Source organism: Brachycentrus maculatus, unplaced genomic scaffold (genome assembly GCF_059751285.1).
Source record: "Brachycentrus maculatus isolate JH-2025_06_01 unplaced genomic scaffold, ASM5975128v1 h1tg000437l, whole genome shotgun sequence".
NCBI lineage: Eukaryota > Metazoa > Arthropoda > Insecta > Trichoptera > Brachycentridae > Brachycentrus > Brachycentrus maculatus.
This window is the reverse complement of record NW_028281185.1, coordinates 15751-30319: the sequence shown is the minus strand read 5'-3', so window position 1 is coordinate 30319 and position 14569 is coordinate 15751. Positions and strand designations below refer to the sequence as shown.

General features: G+C 29.9%; 1 protein-coding gene across 1 annotated transcript in view; it reads right to left on the bottom strand.

Annotated features, from left to right (window-relative positions):
* Positions 1 to 14115, bottom strand: part of LOC148302600 (RYamide receptor-like) — a 95160-nt gene extending 81045 nt beyond the window's left edge. Inside the window, exon 1 of the mRNA XM_088271353.1 lies at positions 13676 to 14115. Coding sequence (XP_088127479.1) covers positions 13676 to 14115 — 440 coding nt within the window. The remainder of the gene's footprint in view (positions 1 to 13675) is intronic.
* Positions 14116 to 14569: the final 454 nt, after the last annotated feature.

Here is a 14569-nt window from a genome sequence, read left to right as displayed (position 1 = left end):
GCCAACTAAATTTAACTTTGAATTCATTTTGAAAAATATTTCCATTGTGATTCATTTTTCTTCTTTCTCTCTTTCAATTTTTATTTTTATTTTTGCACAAATGTCAAACCGTAATAATTTTATTTTAACGACCTTATGATGAAATGCTTATTCCAAAACAGGTAGTCACGAATTGGTGTTTATTAAAGTGGTATTATATATATATATACATATATATATATATATATATATATATATATATATATATATATATATATATATATATATATATATATATATATATATATATATATATATATATATATATATATATATATATATATATATATATATATATATATATATATATATATATATATATATATATATATATATATATATATATATATATATATATATATATATTTATATAAATATATATTTATATATATGTTTATATATGTATATATATATATATATATATATATATATATATATATATATATATATATATATATATATATATATATATATATATATATATATATATGTATATATATTTATTTATATATATTTATATATATATGTATATATATATATATATATATATAAAAAACCCTTATCCGCACCCAAATGGTGCATAGGGCACTGTGTCATATAAACGCAGTGTTATCTTTATCGTTTATACATGAAGGAAAGGTGATCAGCCCTCCGCTTCAGGTACCAGTCTATGGTAATTTTGAATAAATATTACAGTGAAAAAATCACTAATATTTTTTATACCTCCCTTGGGAATCGAACCCGGGACCTCCAGAACGGTAGCCGAGCGTGCTGACCATTACACTACGGAGGCGGACAAAGTGGTATTATGCAATGTAAACGATTAATAATTGGGAGAGTGTTATATCGCTCACTCCTTTCAAGAACGTCATAAATCAAAAATCGACAATTTTCAGTTGTAAATATATTCGGAATGCCCAGAAAATGTACTATATCCCAGCAAAAGCGGCATAATTTTAACTTAATATTTACCCGCTACAGGGCAGAAAGTGTTGTTTTTGCATTTTGAAGAAAACGTATTGTTTAATTGTTTTTTAAAATATACTAAATATTTTTCAAATGGAGAAAAAGCCTTCAGCTTTTACCTAAAAAGATCTGTTGCACAGTAAAAAGTTCAAAAAGTGGCTTCATATTTATTTTTCATGCATTGTATTATAATATTTAACATTAAAAACGCTCTCCTGAAAAATCAAGTATTCTGATTTATGACGTTCATGAAAGGAGTGAGCGATATGTATTACCATATCACAACGTTAACAATGCTTTGAATATACAAATAATAAACAATATAATACATAGAGTTCACCGAGTTGAAACATATTTTGTTTCAGCTTGCAAAAGCTGTATAACTTCCACGTATAACTAGCTTACCCGTATGGTATCATAAGTTTCATAAAGTTCTTTAAAACTTTGAAAGTCAAAAGCCTTGCAAGGATTGCATGGTACAATGGCTTCTGAAACACGTGGGGTAACAAAAGCCTGCAGTGATTTAGAAGGCATTAGTGTCAAAACCCATGGGAAATGTTATAATATAATGCCTACCTTGTTCAGTCGTGTAACCATAGGCAAATAGATAATGGGGAATGGGACTAATGAATTGCCATGATTACCATTAATTAAGGTAACCAAGCAATAACTCAATGTACGGTTAAGGGCTGTAATGTGAATTCGGCAGAACCGTGACGTGATCGTATCTCACTAATGGCATTTTAAGATTTTTCGTGAATTGAACGAGTGTTAAAATTTCTGTTTAAAATCACCTCATTAAGATCACCTTTTCTTACTTTTCTTTCATTTTAAATTTTTATGAACAAAATTAATTTTTATGTTTTATAATGTAATATGCATTGTTTGATATTTTGTAGAAGAATAAGAAACTATTACTAACAGTTATACAAAATTTTGGGAAATAATCACGCATTACAAATAATAATAAAAATACAGTCTAAAAAATGAAAATGATAATTTTAGCCGTTTTCTAGTATGTGAAAAATTTGGAAAATAATTTCACATATTATATATTCTTTTTCTAACCCTTATCAGCACCCAATGGTGCATCTGCATTGCATCGTATTATCAAAGTTTTGTCTTCACCGTTACTAACATGAAGGTGATCAGCCCAGGGTAATATTAAAAAAATATTAGTTTGTAAAATCATTAATATTTATTTTCACCCCCCCTTTTCCTGGGGAATCGAACCCGGAAGAATGGTTAGCATATTTAGCACGATAGTTAAGCATACTAACTATCACACCACGGAGGAATACAAAAATATATTTTTAGAGAGTAAAATAATCTAGTTATTGATTTGGCAAACACTTTTAATAGTTTCTTGAATGATTTCGCAGATACTTTCTGGCACATTTTATAAAATTTATAAAATTAAACAACTTTGTTTTAACAACTTTTTTACTATCAGTACACTTTAACCAACCAGTTTCGATAAGAATCTGATCATCCTCAGGGTTAATTAAATTCTTAAACATTAAAATACTCTATTTATACTATACTTTATTTTAACCACTTTTTTATTATTAGTTCAATTAAACCAATCGGTTTCGATAAAAACCTTGTCATCATCAGGATTTTTTTAATTCTAAAACATAAAAAAAAAACATTAAAATACTCATAGTTAATTACATTCCCTTACCAAAAACTTCCACACACTCATACTTTCATATAGTGTACGGAGTGTGTGAAAGTTTTTGGTAAGGGAATGTAATAAACTATGAGTATTTTAATTTTTTTTTCATGTTTTAGAATTCAAAAAATCCTAATGATGACAAGGTTTTTATCGAAACCGATTGGTTAAATTGAACTAATAATAAAAAAAGTGGTTAAAATAAAGTTGTTTAATTTTATGAAACTTGTAATATTATCTATCCATTTTTAATTGCGTTTCACTTGGTAAAAACCACTGTTACATACGGTGTTTGAAAATGATACGAATCCATCGAATCACGTGTAACAATAGATTTTTTTAAATAGTGGTATTTACCAACTTAAACGTAAATTCAAATAAATAATTTATCATCAACTAGTTAACAAAACTTTTTATTCGTATTTTCAACACACTCTGAAAAAATGTTTTAGGGGTGCTTCTCGTATCGACCAGGGCAGCTTCCTTTATTGACTGAGATGATGAGTAGCAAAAAGTATCACCCAATTCTACTGGAAAATATACAACCAGAGACTTAAGAACGAAGGTCAAATGGTAATAAAATATTTCAGCAGGATTTATACCCCTGCAATAAATCCAAAAAAATGATGAAATTTTTCACACAAAAACAATGAACTGTGATGGAATGGTCAAAATTTTTGCCAGACACAAACCTAATTGAAAATCTATCAGCAATCTGTAAGAATCGGCTCTCCAAAATTGATTGCATTACGGTGAAAAAGCTCATTTTGTCCATAATTCTGGTATGATTTCGAGACGAAAAAATGGCATCCACGTGCCAAAACTTTATATAATATATGTCAAGAAGAGTAAAATCTTTTATTGAGCCCATATGAGATCATTTTAAATATCAATTTGTAATAAAACGAATAAACAAAAGATTTTACAAAACTTTTTACGAAAATACATCAACAAAAAGTTTTGTTTTAATAAATATGTTCGATACTGTATCAAAAGAAAACCTATTTTTTGTGAGAGTCTAAAGGATTTCCATAAAAAATATTAATAACAAACATCGTATCAATCAATATTTCTTTGAAAAGTTTACAGTGATTTAACTTCTATTGGAAAACTTTTCTGAAATATGGGTTAACCTCATTCCAACAAACATTCTGTGGATATTTTGTGTAACTTTCATTTACGTTGTTTATCAGTTCCACTGAGTTCAAGATGTCGTTTTTGTATTTGTGTTATAGATTGCGAAAAAACTTTTACTTAGAATTTAATCTGTTCATCATTTTACATCGGTTTGCAGAAAACCGAAAATATTGAGAAGGTATTTTGGTTTTTGTTTTAAATCAGCACATTCTATTTAATATTACTTTCATCTCTCCATAGATGTCTCTATTAAATTCAAGCACTGAGTTTCGAATCCAAACATAGAAAGTTCAAAAAAAAAATTGTAGTGTGGTTGTCAATCATGGGTAGAATTGGTGAATGCTTTCATAAGCTGGTTAAAGTGATCACTTAAATAATATTTTGAACAGATTTGTGAACAAGTATTTGGACACACTCAAAATTTTGTTAACTCTTATTTTTACTATCTGACCCCTGTTTTCATAACTGGGATAAGTATTCCCAGATTACTTTTTTTGTTTGTTGAAGAATAATTTATCCGCCAAATAGAAATCCGTTTTTTCCGTTTATTTTGATACAAATTTCATATTTGTGTCATAATAATTAGATTTATTTTATTTTATAAAAAGCTATTTGAATATGAATATTGTAGCAAATTAAATAGCTTGTCTTATAAAAAGACACAGATTTTATTGAGGACATTCCACGGCAAAAAATGAAGGAAAAATCTCAATTTGTAGAATATATTAGGTTTCATTAGATGAAAATAATAACAGTAAATATTTAAATATGTTATATTTTCATTTAAAAAAAACTCATAAACTTGGAGCATAATTTTATTCTTTAAAGAAATGTGGTCAAAAACAAGAAAATTATGTAAATGAAAAAGTATTTTTCTGAATCTGTGAAGGACTTTAATCGAGTCACCATTTTGACCTAATTTAGCGTGACATTTTGAAGGTTGAGCTTCGGGATTTATGGCCGGAGCTTTTACACTGTGCGTGCTTAGTCACATTTTATTACTTAGTTTACAGGAAATGAATTATTTAACACAAATACATATTCTTATATTGTAGTTGTATTTTTTCTAGATATACAGATAGTAACATCAATTTTGTAAGCGCACCTGTTAAAAACATTTTAAAGTTTTTAATGAGGTTTAAAAACTTACTTAACTAACTATCACGCCGCTTGTCCGCGGGGTTAGGCAGAAAGAATAGAACTCCACACTCCTGTCTTTGCAAACATTCCTCGCCTCTTACATATGCATGCATCTCCTCATACATACCCGACAAATATTTCGACTCCTGACCAGACAGCTTTCAAGTATTTGAAATACCTGATCATCCCAAGTTTTCCTCTACTCCTTTTCCCAACTGCATTCGCTTTATAAATTTGTTTAACCGTTCTTTCTTAAAGGTTTCACATTTTGTTAAATACGTCTTATGCACTTTTTAAACTAGACAGTTGGAAGCGGATATGGAAAATCAACGGTAAAATCCAAAATCAGCGGCCGGAAAACATAATTATTATCTACATGATATTATTTTTTTATAATTATATTTTTGTCTTTTTTTTCAAACCAAGTGCAATTGAAATTTAATTACTGTGTTATTTTATCACATAAAAACAATATGCTAGTTATAGAAAGGGAATCCGTTTAATTTCTAACGCCGTAAAACTAGCAAACATGCAATCACTCGTGTCTATAATACACCATTAATAAAAAAAGGTTCAACGGATTAATTATTCATCTACCCGGTCTAAGCTCATTTACATTTATATCGGGTATGAGCGATAGGATTTTTTAAATGACGTCTTTTTCAAATAAATCGTTGCTTCATTCGGGAACCCATTATCTATAGCTTATCACGCCATTTGGTGCCCAATGTTTGCGTTTTGCGTATTTCGAGCACATAATATATTGGTCAATTTGATATCAAAAAACTTGAGCTGATAAGGAATACTCGTATAAACCGAGAAAAAGTCAAGAATACTAGTCCAATGTTTATTAGTTGAAAAAATCTAAGCATAGATAAAGAAGAATATGGAAGTCTGGGCGTTGACAGGGCTTACGACCGTCATAGGTTTGGTTGAGTGATCACACGTGTAACATACATCAATTTTACGCATTATTGACAACCAAACTAATATTTTTTCGGATATATCGATCAAACTCGTGAAATAGTACATGTAAGTTCACAACAGCCATCTATTTTTTTTTACTAAAAAGAGAAATATTTGTATTTATTATTTTCACAAATAGTTCAATTTCATACTATTTATATGAATCTAAGCGGCTCATTATTAGAAATTTGTATCAAATTGTGGTAGAGTGGATTCAAACCAAAAAACTCTGACTTAAGAGTCCGTGACACTAACCACGGGACCACAACCCAACAAGTTGAAATAGGGAAAACTTTTACTTTTCAAAGAATTTTTCTAATTGTGCAAGGTCCAAATCGTGGATAAGATTGAGATAACTAAACCCTTTCTAAAATGATTTAAATTTTTTAATGTAGCCTATAATTTTATTTTTATTTATTATATTATATTTGTATGAAAAATATGCGTTATTTTTTGTAGCAGTCACAACTCCAATTCATACCTTCTTTGCGTATTCTCCTCTTAACCCTAAGGCACAAACCACAATATGGATTCATCTTTTTTCATTAAGGTTTAACAGTTTTGTTCTCACAAATATTCTTCTTCTGATTCGTTTTACTCATAAATGATGGTCGTAACTATCGCCTCTAATTATCCTCAAAACATTTAGTACAGATGTCCTCCACCTCTTCCGATACACTGACATTTTAACATCATCGTGATAAAGGAATATATACAAATATAATACATATAAACCAAAGTCATCAAAGTCCTGCAGTCTAGTTCTGAGAAAAGAACTGAATACACTTGAATACATATTACGTAAGTGAAAAATCTCAGGTTAAAAGTAACTGGTATAAGGAAACGAAAGAGGGGCAGGATTTATAAAAACATTAATGAAATATAACAGCAGGACTAAAAAACCTCTTAGATCCCAAATTTTCTCATTGGATTGTCTTTTTAAAAATATCTGAAGACAATTCACTCTCATATTTAAAACAGAATATGATATTTTGTAACAAACTCCTGTATTTTGTATTCTAGGTCAATTTCGCATTTAATTAATCTGTAATCATGAATTTAAAAATTAATCCAATTCGGAGAAAGGTAATTTAGTTAAATGAAATTCGTTTCCAAAAATCAAAAAGAAAATAGATTTCAGCAGAAGTAATAATAAGGCCTTCTAATTTGCTAATTAAACTTTGATAAAAAAACGGGAAGTCTTAATTACAAGATAAATTGAATAATTAGCATTGGGATGTGAAATTGTGAGATTACCTAGTACAAAAGACTCTCAACTTGTCACGAAAAGTTGAAAGAACTTATTTATTTGTTTCACAAATTGATTAAATAGTCTCTTTATGGTAACACATTTATTCTAAATTTTACCCTTACTTGCTTAAAATCAGTATTTTAGTGATATCATTAATAACGGTTTTAATGAATTTAAAAGTAAAATTTAAATATCTATACTTTTTTAATAAATCTAGATTGAGGAAGAAAAATATGGAAGTCTAGACATTTACAGGGCTTACAACCTCTCATTGGCTGGTTTTAATGATCACTTTATACACTGTGTGATATAACCATTTTTACTTCATATAATTGACAAACACATTACTCGAGTTTGAATGTTATAAATATGATTTAATGAAAAATAGCTACTGTAAGGAAAGAAATTAGTACATGTCATGAACATATTTATTTTAATGATAGATGAGGCTGACGAAGTAGACATTTTCAATTAAAGCATAAATGTGACTTCCGAAATTTGAGCAGCATGGTTTTCAACCATAGGTAGAATGTTACGCAATGTGTAAAGTGATCACTTAAACCAGATAATGACAGGTTATAAGCCCAGTAAGTTACCAGACTTCTATATTTTTTTCATGTTCCTTCGCATATAAATATTTTAAAAAAACTTAACTTTAAGTATTAAATACCTATGTAGGCATGTCTACAAGTTATGAACAAAACTTTGGACTTCCAATTTTTTTTATTTGAAATAATATTTTCTTTTTAAAGGAATAACCCGCAAAGCCTTTCAGAGGCTTGTCTGTAGGTAGGATGGAAAGGATGGAGAAAGTAAATATGTAAAATATAGAACAAATACTCAGACCAATAGAAAATAAATGTTGTTTAAATTCATTTTACAATTGGCAGAAATCGAACCTGCGATGCCAATTTTGCAGTCGGAGTTTCTACGCCACGGCGCGCCGCACGACACCGCGGCGTCTGTCTGTACCTTGACGTTGATTGCCATGATGTCGTTAAAAGCAAAGGTCAACTTCTCTTTATAACCGTGAAAAACGTCGTGTGGCATTAATTTGTGTACTTTTTATGGGAGCTTTTTGATTGAAAATAATTCATGTTAGACAAACATGGGAAAAGGTCAGATGTATATGGTATATAACCATTTGAATCAACACGCTACAAATGGCGTAGTTTGTCGTTCAAGAAAAAATGAGCTTTTATCATTCTATTGAATTCGTTATAACGAGCATAATTGCATATAATTATTTATTTATTTATATTTTATGATACGCATAATTACAATAATGAACCCTCACTGAGTTTCCCATTCCGAGGGCCCCACAGTGTTTCAGAATGCGATATTACGAGCTACTTAAGGTGAAAAACCCAATGACATGGAAATGGTTAATTATGAGTGATTAGGGAAGAACATTAGTCATCCAGTTAAAACTGTAAATTTGAGGCCGATTCCTTGAAATTTCGACCCCTAAATTACCTACCAAAGTGCATGTTACAACAAAACCGATTCAGTCGCATTGTTTCGCCGCTAACCTCCACACATCTTTACGCTAGTCCTACAAGTGCATTATTATTATAATCGTTGTAATTTTTGGTTCATCATGGCTTCTGCTTCCACAGGTAAGATACATATATATGAAAATAGTCATATATTATTTATTTCGTTCGAAAAAAAATAAAACACAAGTTCGAAAAACCATCACAGATTTTGCATAAAGTCATCAAGTTTCATAGAGTAGAACTTTTTCCCGGCACTCTGTTACATGCTTATAATTTTGATTATTTTTACTTGTTTATTTAGCTTTCAAACGAATCTAATTTTAACCCTCGACAAGCCTCGATTTTTAGTGATATTTTTTTTTGTCCCCAGGTGTCACACAGAAAATAACACATCTTCACCTTTTCGATCTCCTTTATCGTGATCATATTGTCAACCAAGCGAATAAGGGAACATCCATTGCCTGCATGATGAATTATGCTTCGTCTAAAATGCCTGGGCTTTCAGCAGAGGTCATTTTTAATAAACTTAAGGCGTTTGCAGCTGCTCTGGAGAGAAAATGGAATTCAATTCGGAACAAAGATTTTTTCGTTGTAAAGTACAAGGACTGGCTGCAAGAAGAGCTCTGGCCAGCGCAAAAACAAGGTGCTAATCTTACATCTGTACAACCTGGTGGTACACTTCATCGACCTGTAGCACGACGAAAAAAACATTTCGTGGAGCTAAGTTCATCGGCAAAGAAGAAGCGGACAAAAACATTGGTGATAACACATTCTACGGAGGAGCTTGTTTATGCTACTCAAATGAGCTATACAAAAACTGGCAAGCGAAATCTGGCTTCAATCATAAAAACTGCAACAGAATCATCTCCTCGTTCTCTTCGAATAATTAAACGAAGAGCAATAAAAAAAATCATTCACGACCATACACTCCCGAAGAAGCACTAGCCCATACGGTGAATGCGAAATTAAGCATAATAATAAGTATAAGCAGCTTCGCATAGGTGCTAAGGAGAGAGGATTTGATATGTATCCGTCGTATCACAAGGTTCTGCAAGCTCGAAAAGAGTGCTACCCCGAGGAGATTTCGTTAACCGAGACGAAAGCAGAAGTTAAGCTTCAAAGTTTGCTTGACCATACGACTCAAAGATTGGCTAAAGTACAACAAGAAGTGATTGCTCGTGTTACTGAAATTGGAAACAACATTTTTTTTAAACAACAATTGGAAACAACAAAGTTTACTCAATAACGAACAATTCACCTTTACATCATATTTTCAAAAAATAAACAACATTATCCGGTTACCTATATATTTGTATTAAATATATATACATAAAATTGTCTTATATAATATTTTTATAGTATTAAAATAAAACTTACTCTCAATAAATTCTTGTATGTACATAATTGTTATGAATATTGTATTAATTTTAAAGCCATACAAATTGTTTTCATTGTATCCTAATTGACATTTAACTACATTACTTATCTTTACTTTCATAGAAATCCACATTACCCACCGAAATACCCACCATTATATGTACCCCTAGACTTAATAATAACAATAATTGATAGTATATAAGCACATTTTGTAAATATTTTTAGTCATTGTTTGATAATGTCTTGATAAGACGAAACGTGTCACATATTATCATATATATGTAAATAAAAGTACAATTCAATCCAATAACCGTGTTTAATTTTGGATTATTACCAAACAAAGCGAATAGTTATTATCACGGTTAATATATTATGTATTATTTTTAAGTACCTTTGTTTATTAAAAAAGTATAATAAATAAAGATTTTTTAACTTTTATTGCCGCTACCTATGAATTTAATATTCAACATTAAAATAAATACTGGTTTTCTATCTATATAGTCGAGTTCGAGCTGCAAAGGGCCTTTAACGGTCTTTAAAAATACGATACTCTATTCAAATACCTATTTTATGTAAAGACAAACAGACAGATATGTGTGTTTTTATCGTAGAAGTCAACAGACATATAAATTTTATAAGAATAAAGATTTTAAAATAATAATTTTACAGAATGATTCAAAGTAGCTCGTAATATTGCGTTCTGAAACACTGTGGGCCCGTTTTACAATACTTATTTATAAAATCATATGAAAGAAAATTGTTTGTGACATGCAATCAAATATGACAAAATAAAATGATGGGATCTATTTCAAATTTATTCACCTCCATTATTCATTTATGAACAGCTCTTTTATACTACGTTTCTCTTTTAATGAACTTTATGCATAGCGGAAGCAGGTTGTACAACTTTCTTTGCAAAATAACCAAAGTTTTTTTGACCATAAGAGGTATGGTTTATACGTACGCTATTCAATTAATACGTGGAGCGTTATCGTGAGCGTTGTTGTTTCATCAGCTTCAATCTTTAATCAGCATTCAGGTTTCAGAACTCGTGAATTTTTGGGCAAACTCTCGATCACTGTTCTTCTCCACCCACCCTACTCTGACTTATTATTGTTCCCTAAACTCAAAAAACCTTTGAAAGAAGATTCGGGACGATTCCTGAGATAAAGGCGAATACGTCGAAGAAGCTGAAGGACATCACAATAAAAGCATTCCGAGAAAGTTTCCAAATATGTAAAAAAAAAATACCTTTGTAAAAGTCGTGCGTCAAACTTTGAAGGTCACCCAGACATGTAACTTCTTAATCAAGTATATGTTTTAAACTCTCCTTATCATTCATCGTTCACTATGTGTACTTACACAAAGTGACCGATGAATGATAAGGAGTGTGTTATATTACCATACCACAAAGTTAACAATGCTTTCAAAATACAAGAAAGTACATTTTATTTTACGACGTTAGTCTACGTATTAATTGAACAGACCACCTATATTATATCCAATTCCATCTATATCATATGTTTATAAAGTTCAGTGAAGAGTAAAATCTATAACATTTGAAAGGGTTGAAGCTTTTAACATTTAATTTGTGTAACTTTGACATTACGATGACAGGGTGTGTTTGTTCCTAATAACAAACGATGATAATACAATATGAAGAGAAAGCATTTCTAATTTGGTTGGTTGAAACATAAATGTAGGCATGTAATGAAATGTCTACAATACACTTCACTCGTCTTGTTGAATGGTATTTCAGGGTGTCTTATCCATCTGCGGTATGTGAACCATCACGATAAATATACCTGAATACAGGAACGTTACCATGGTTTCAAACACCAAGTACTTAATAGAAAAATAAAAACACTAAATACTTTTTTTCCAATTACTTTTCGCATGTATTTTTCCATATATATATATATATAAAGATTTGTAAAAAAAAACTTTAAAAGTTGTTATTATATTATATATAATGCAGTTCCACCGAGAAATATCATTGCAAAGCATTAATCTAATACTCAAGTACTATCAACGAAGAAAGCAACTTCAAAATTCAGAATGGTTATTCCTAGTATGTATTTCACTGTCTCTTCTTTATATATATATATATATATATATATATATATATATATATATATATATATATATATATATATATATATATATATATATATATATATATATATATATATATATATATATATATATATATATATATATATATATATATATATATATATAAACATATATATATATATATGTATATATATATATATGTATATATATATATATATATATATATATATATATATATATATACATATATATATATTTATATATATATATATATATATATATATATATATATATATATATATATATATACATATATATATATATATATATATATATATATATGTATATATACATATATATATATATATATATATATACATATATATATATATATATATATATATATATATATATATATATATTATAAAATTTATTTTATCCAATTACGTGTTGCTGTGGCTCAGTCTGGTTAAATATAGAAGAAAGAAAAGATAACACAAACATTTCTTATTTGTTTAATTTCACTTTATTTGTGGGTAAAAAAATTTAAGCAGCTGTCAAGAATCACGCTATCTACTATAAACAATGATTAGTTTTGCGTGTGTTTCTAAAAGTTGTGTTGCTATTAAGTTAAAATAGTTATTATTCCAACATAAAAAAGTTATTTTATAACAAGGCTATTATTTCATATTATTTTTTGACATCTCAACAAAGATGAAGAAGAATATGGAAGTCTGGGCATTTACAAGGCTGAAGACACTACTCAAATTCTTGTATTTGGACACACTCAAAATGCTGTAATTTCATACCAGTTATTATGACAATACAAAAAGTTATTTAAAACAAGGTTGTTTTATATCAGTTGTTTTATAACATTTATTTTTATAGGATAAAAGTTATTTTGTAACAATGTGAACAAGCATTTGGACACACCCATAATGTTGTGAATTCAAATTTCTATTCATGCAGATCGGAGTGTCATTAAAAATATCGGTTTATAACACGAACAATAACATATTTTTATTTTATTTTCTTTTTATTTATTCGGGAATTGTACAGCTTACGTATAAAAAAATTATATAAAACAATAGTTACATTAACAATAATAAACATTACATTACATTAACATAAAAAATAGTTACGTTAAAAAAAAGCCAAGTAAACAACCCTACATTTATGTTACAAAACTATTAAAAAACATTTAGAGATTAAACAAAAAACAAAAAAGGGTATTATATAAAATAATAGATTTAGCTGGAAGGAGAAGGAAAGGATAGGAATTAATAAGGGTGGTTAAAGGATTATTTTTTTTCTAGGTAAGAAGTTTAAAAATATATTTATAAATATACATACATACATATGTATACATACGCATACGTACACACATATATACACATATACATACATATACATATTCATTATATATACAGAATAAAAATTGTCATGCACCGTTCACCCCCCACCCATAACATAACTAGGTTATTGGTGGAGAGTAAACAGATTAATTATTAATACGTTAAAAGTTTTTTAAAAATATGTGGATTTTACCTCTGACAAGTTTCATGCCACGGTGTAGGGCGGACGAGGGCAGACACGATGGGGATAGGCGCCGCCGTAGCCAGCGCGCCCGCCCACACCGCGGCTATGGCTCCCTGAGCGGCGGGCTTGGACAGCCTTGGCCTCAGCGGCCTAGTGATGGCCCTGCAGCGGTCGGCTGCCAACGCGACCAAGGTATACGCGCTCACCAGCACCGACACGGCCTGAGAATAATTCACTAACCGGCACAGCGTAGCCCCGAACGGCCAGTGGTTCAACACCAGCTGAGACATGAACGAAAACGGAACGCAAAACACCGTCATCAGTATATCCCCAAGAGCCAGATTCGCTATGAAGTAATTGGTCACAGTCCTCATGCGAGGAAAAGCTCTCACTATGAAACAAACGGCACCGTTTCCTAATAACGCTACTAAAAATATCACAAAGTACATAACTGTGACTATCCCTTGGAAGTATCCAGTCCCTAAAATCCCTGGACCTACCCACTGATCAGAACAGTCTATTTGCATGTGGGTTGAGTTGTCTAACTCGGAACAATTCGTACACTCTACTCCCATGCCTTCGAGTAACCATACTTGATCTGTTGCCATTTTCAAGTCGGTTTGGTTTGAAATGCCCTGCATCCTAAAATCTACACTTTTATCTTTAAATTGCACTTCTGCTATTACACTTCTGTTGTGGATGATGCACCATTGTTGCTTACTTACAATCTGAAACAAAAAATATAAAGGTTAACACAGTTTTTTTTATATTTTAAATGTTAGCGAAATGGAGCAATATTTGCATGGGAGTTTAGTTATCCAAATTTGAACAAATCGTACTGTACTTCTATCTCTTCTTGTAACCATATTTAATTTGTCACCATTTTGAAGTCGGTTTGGTGTT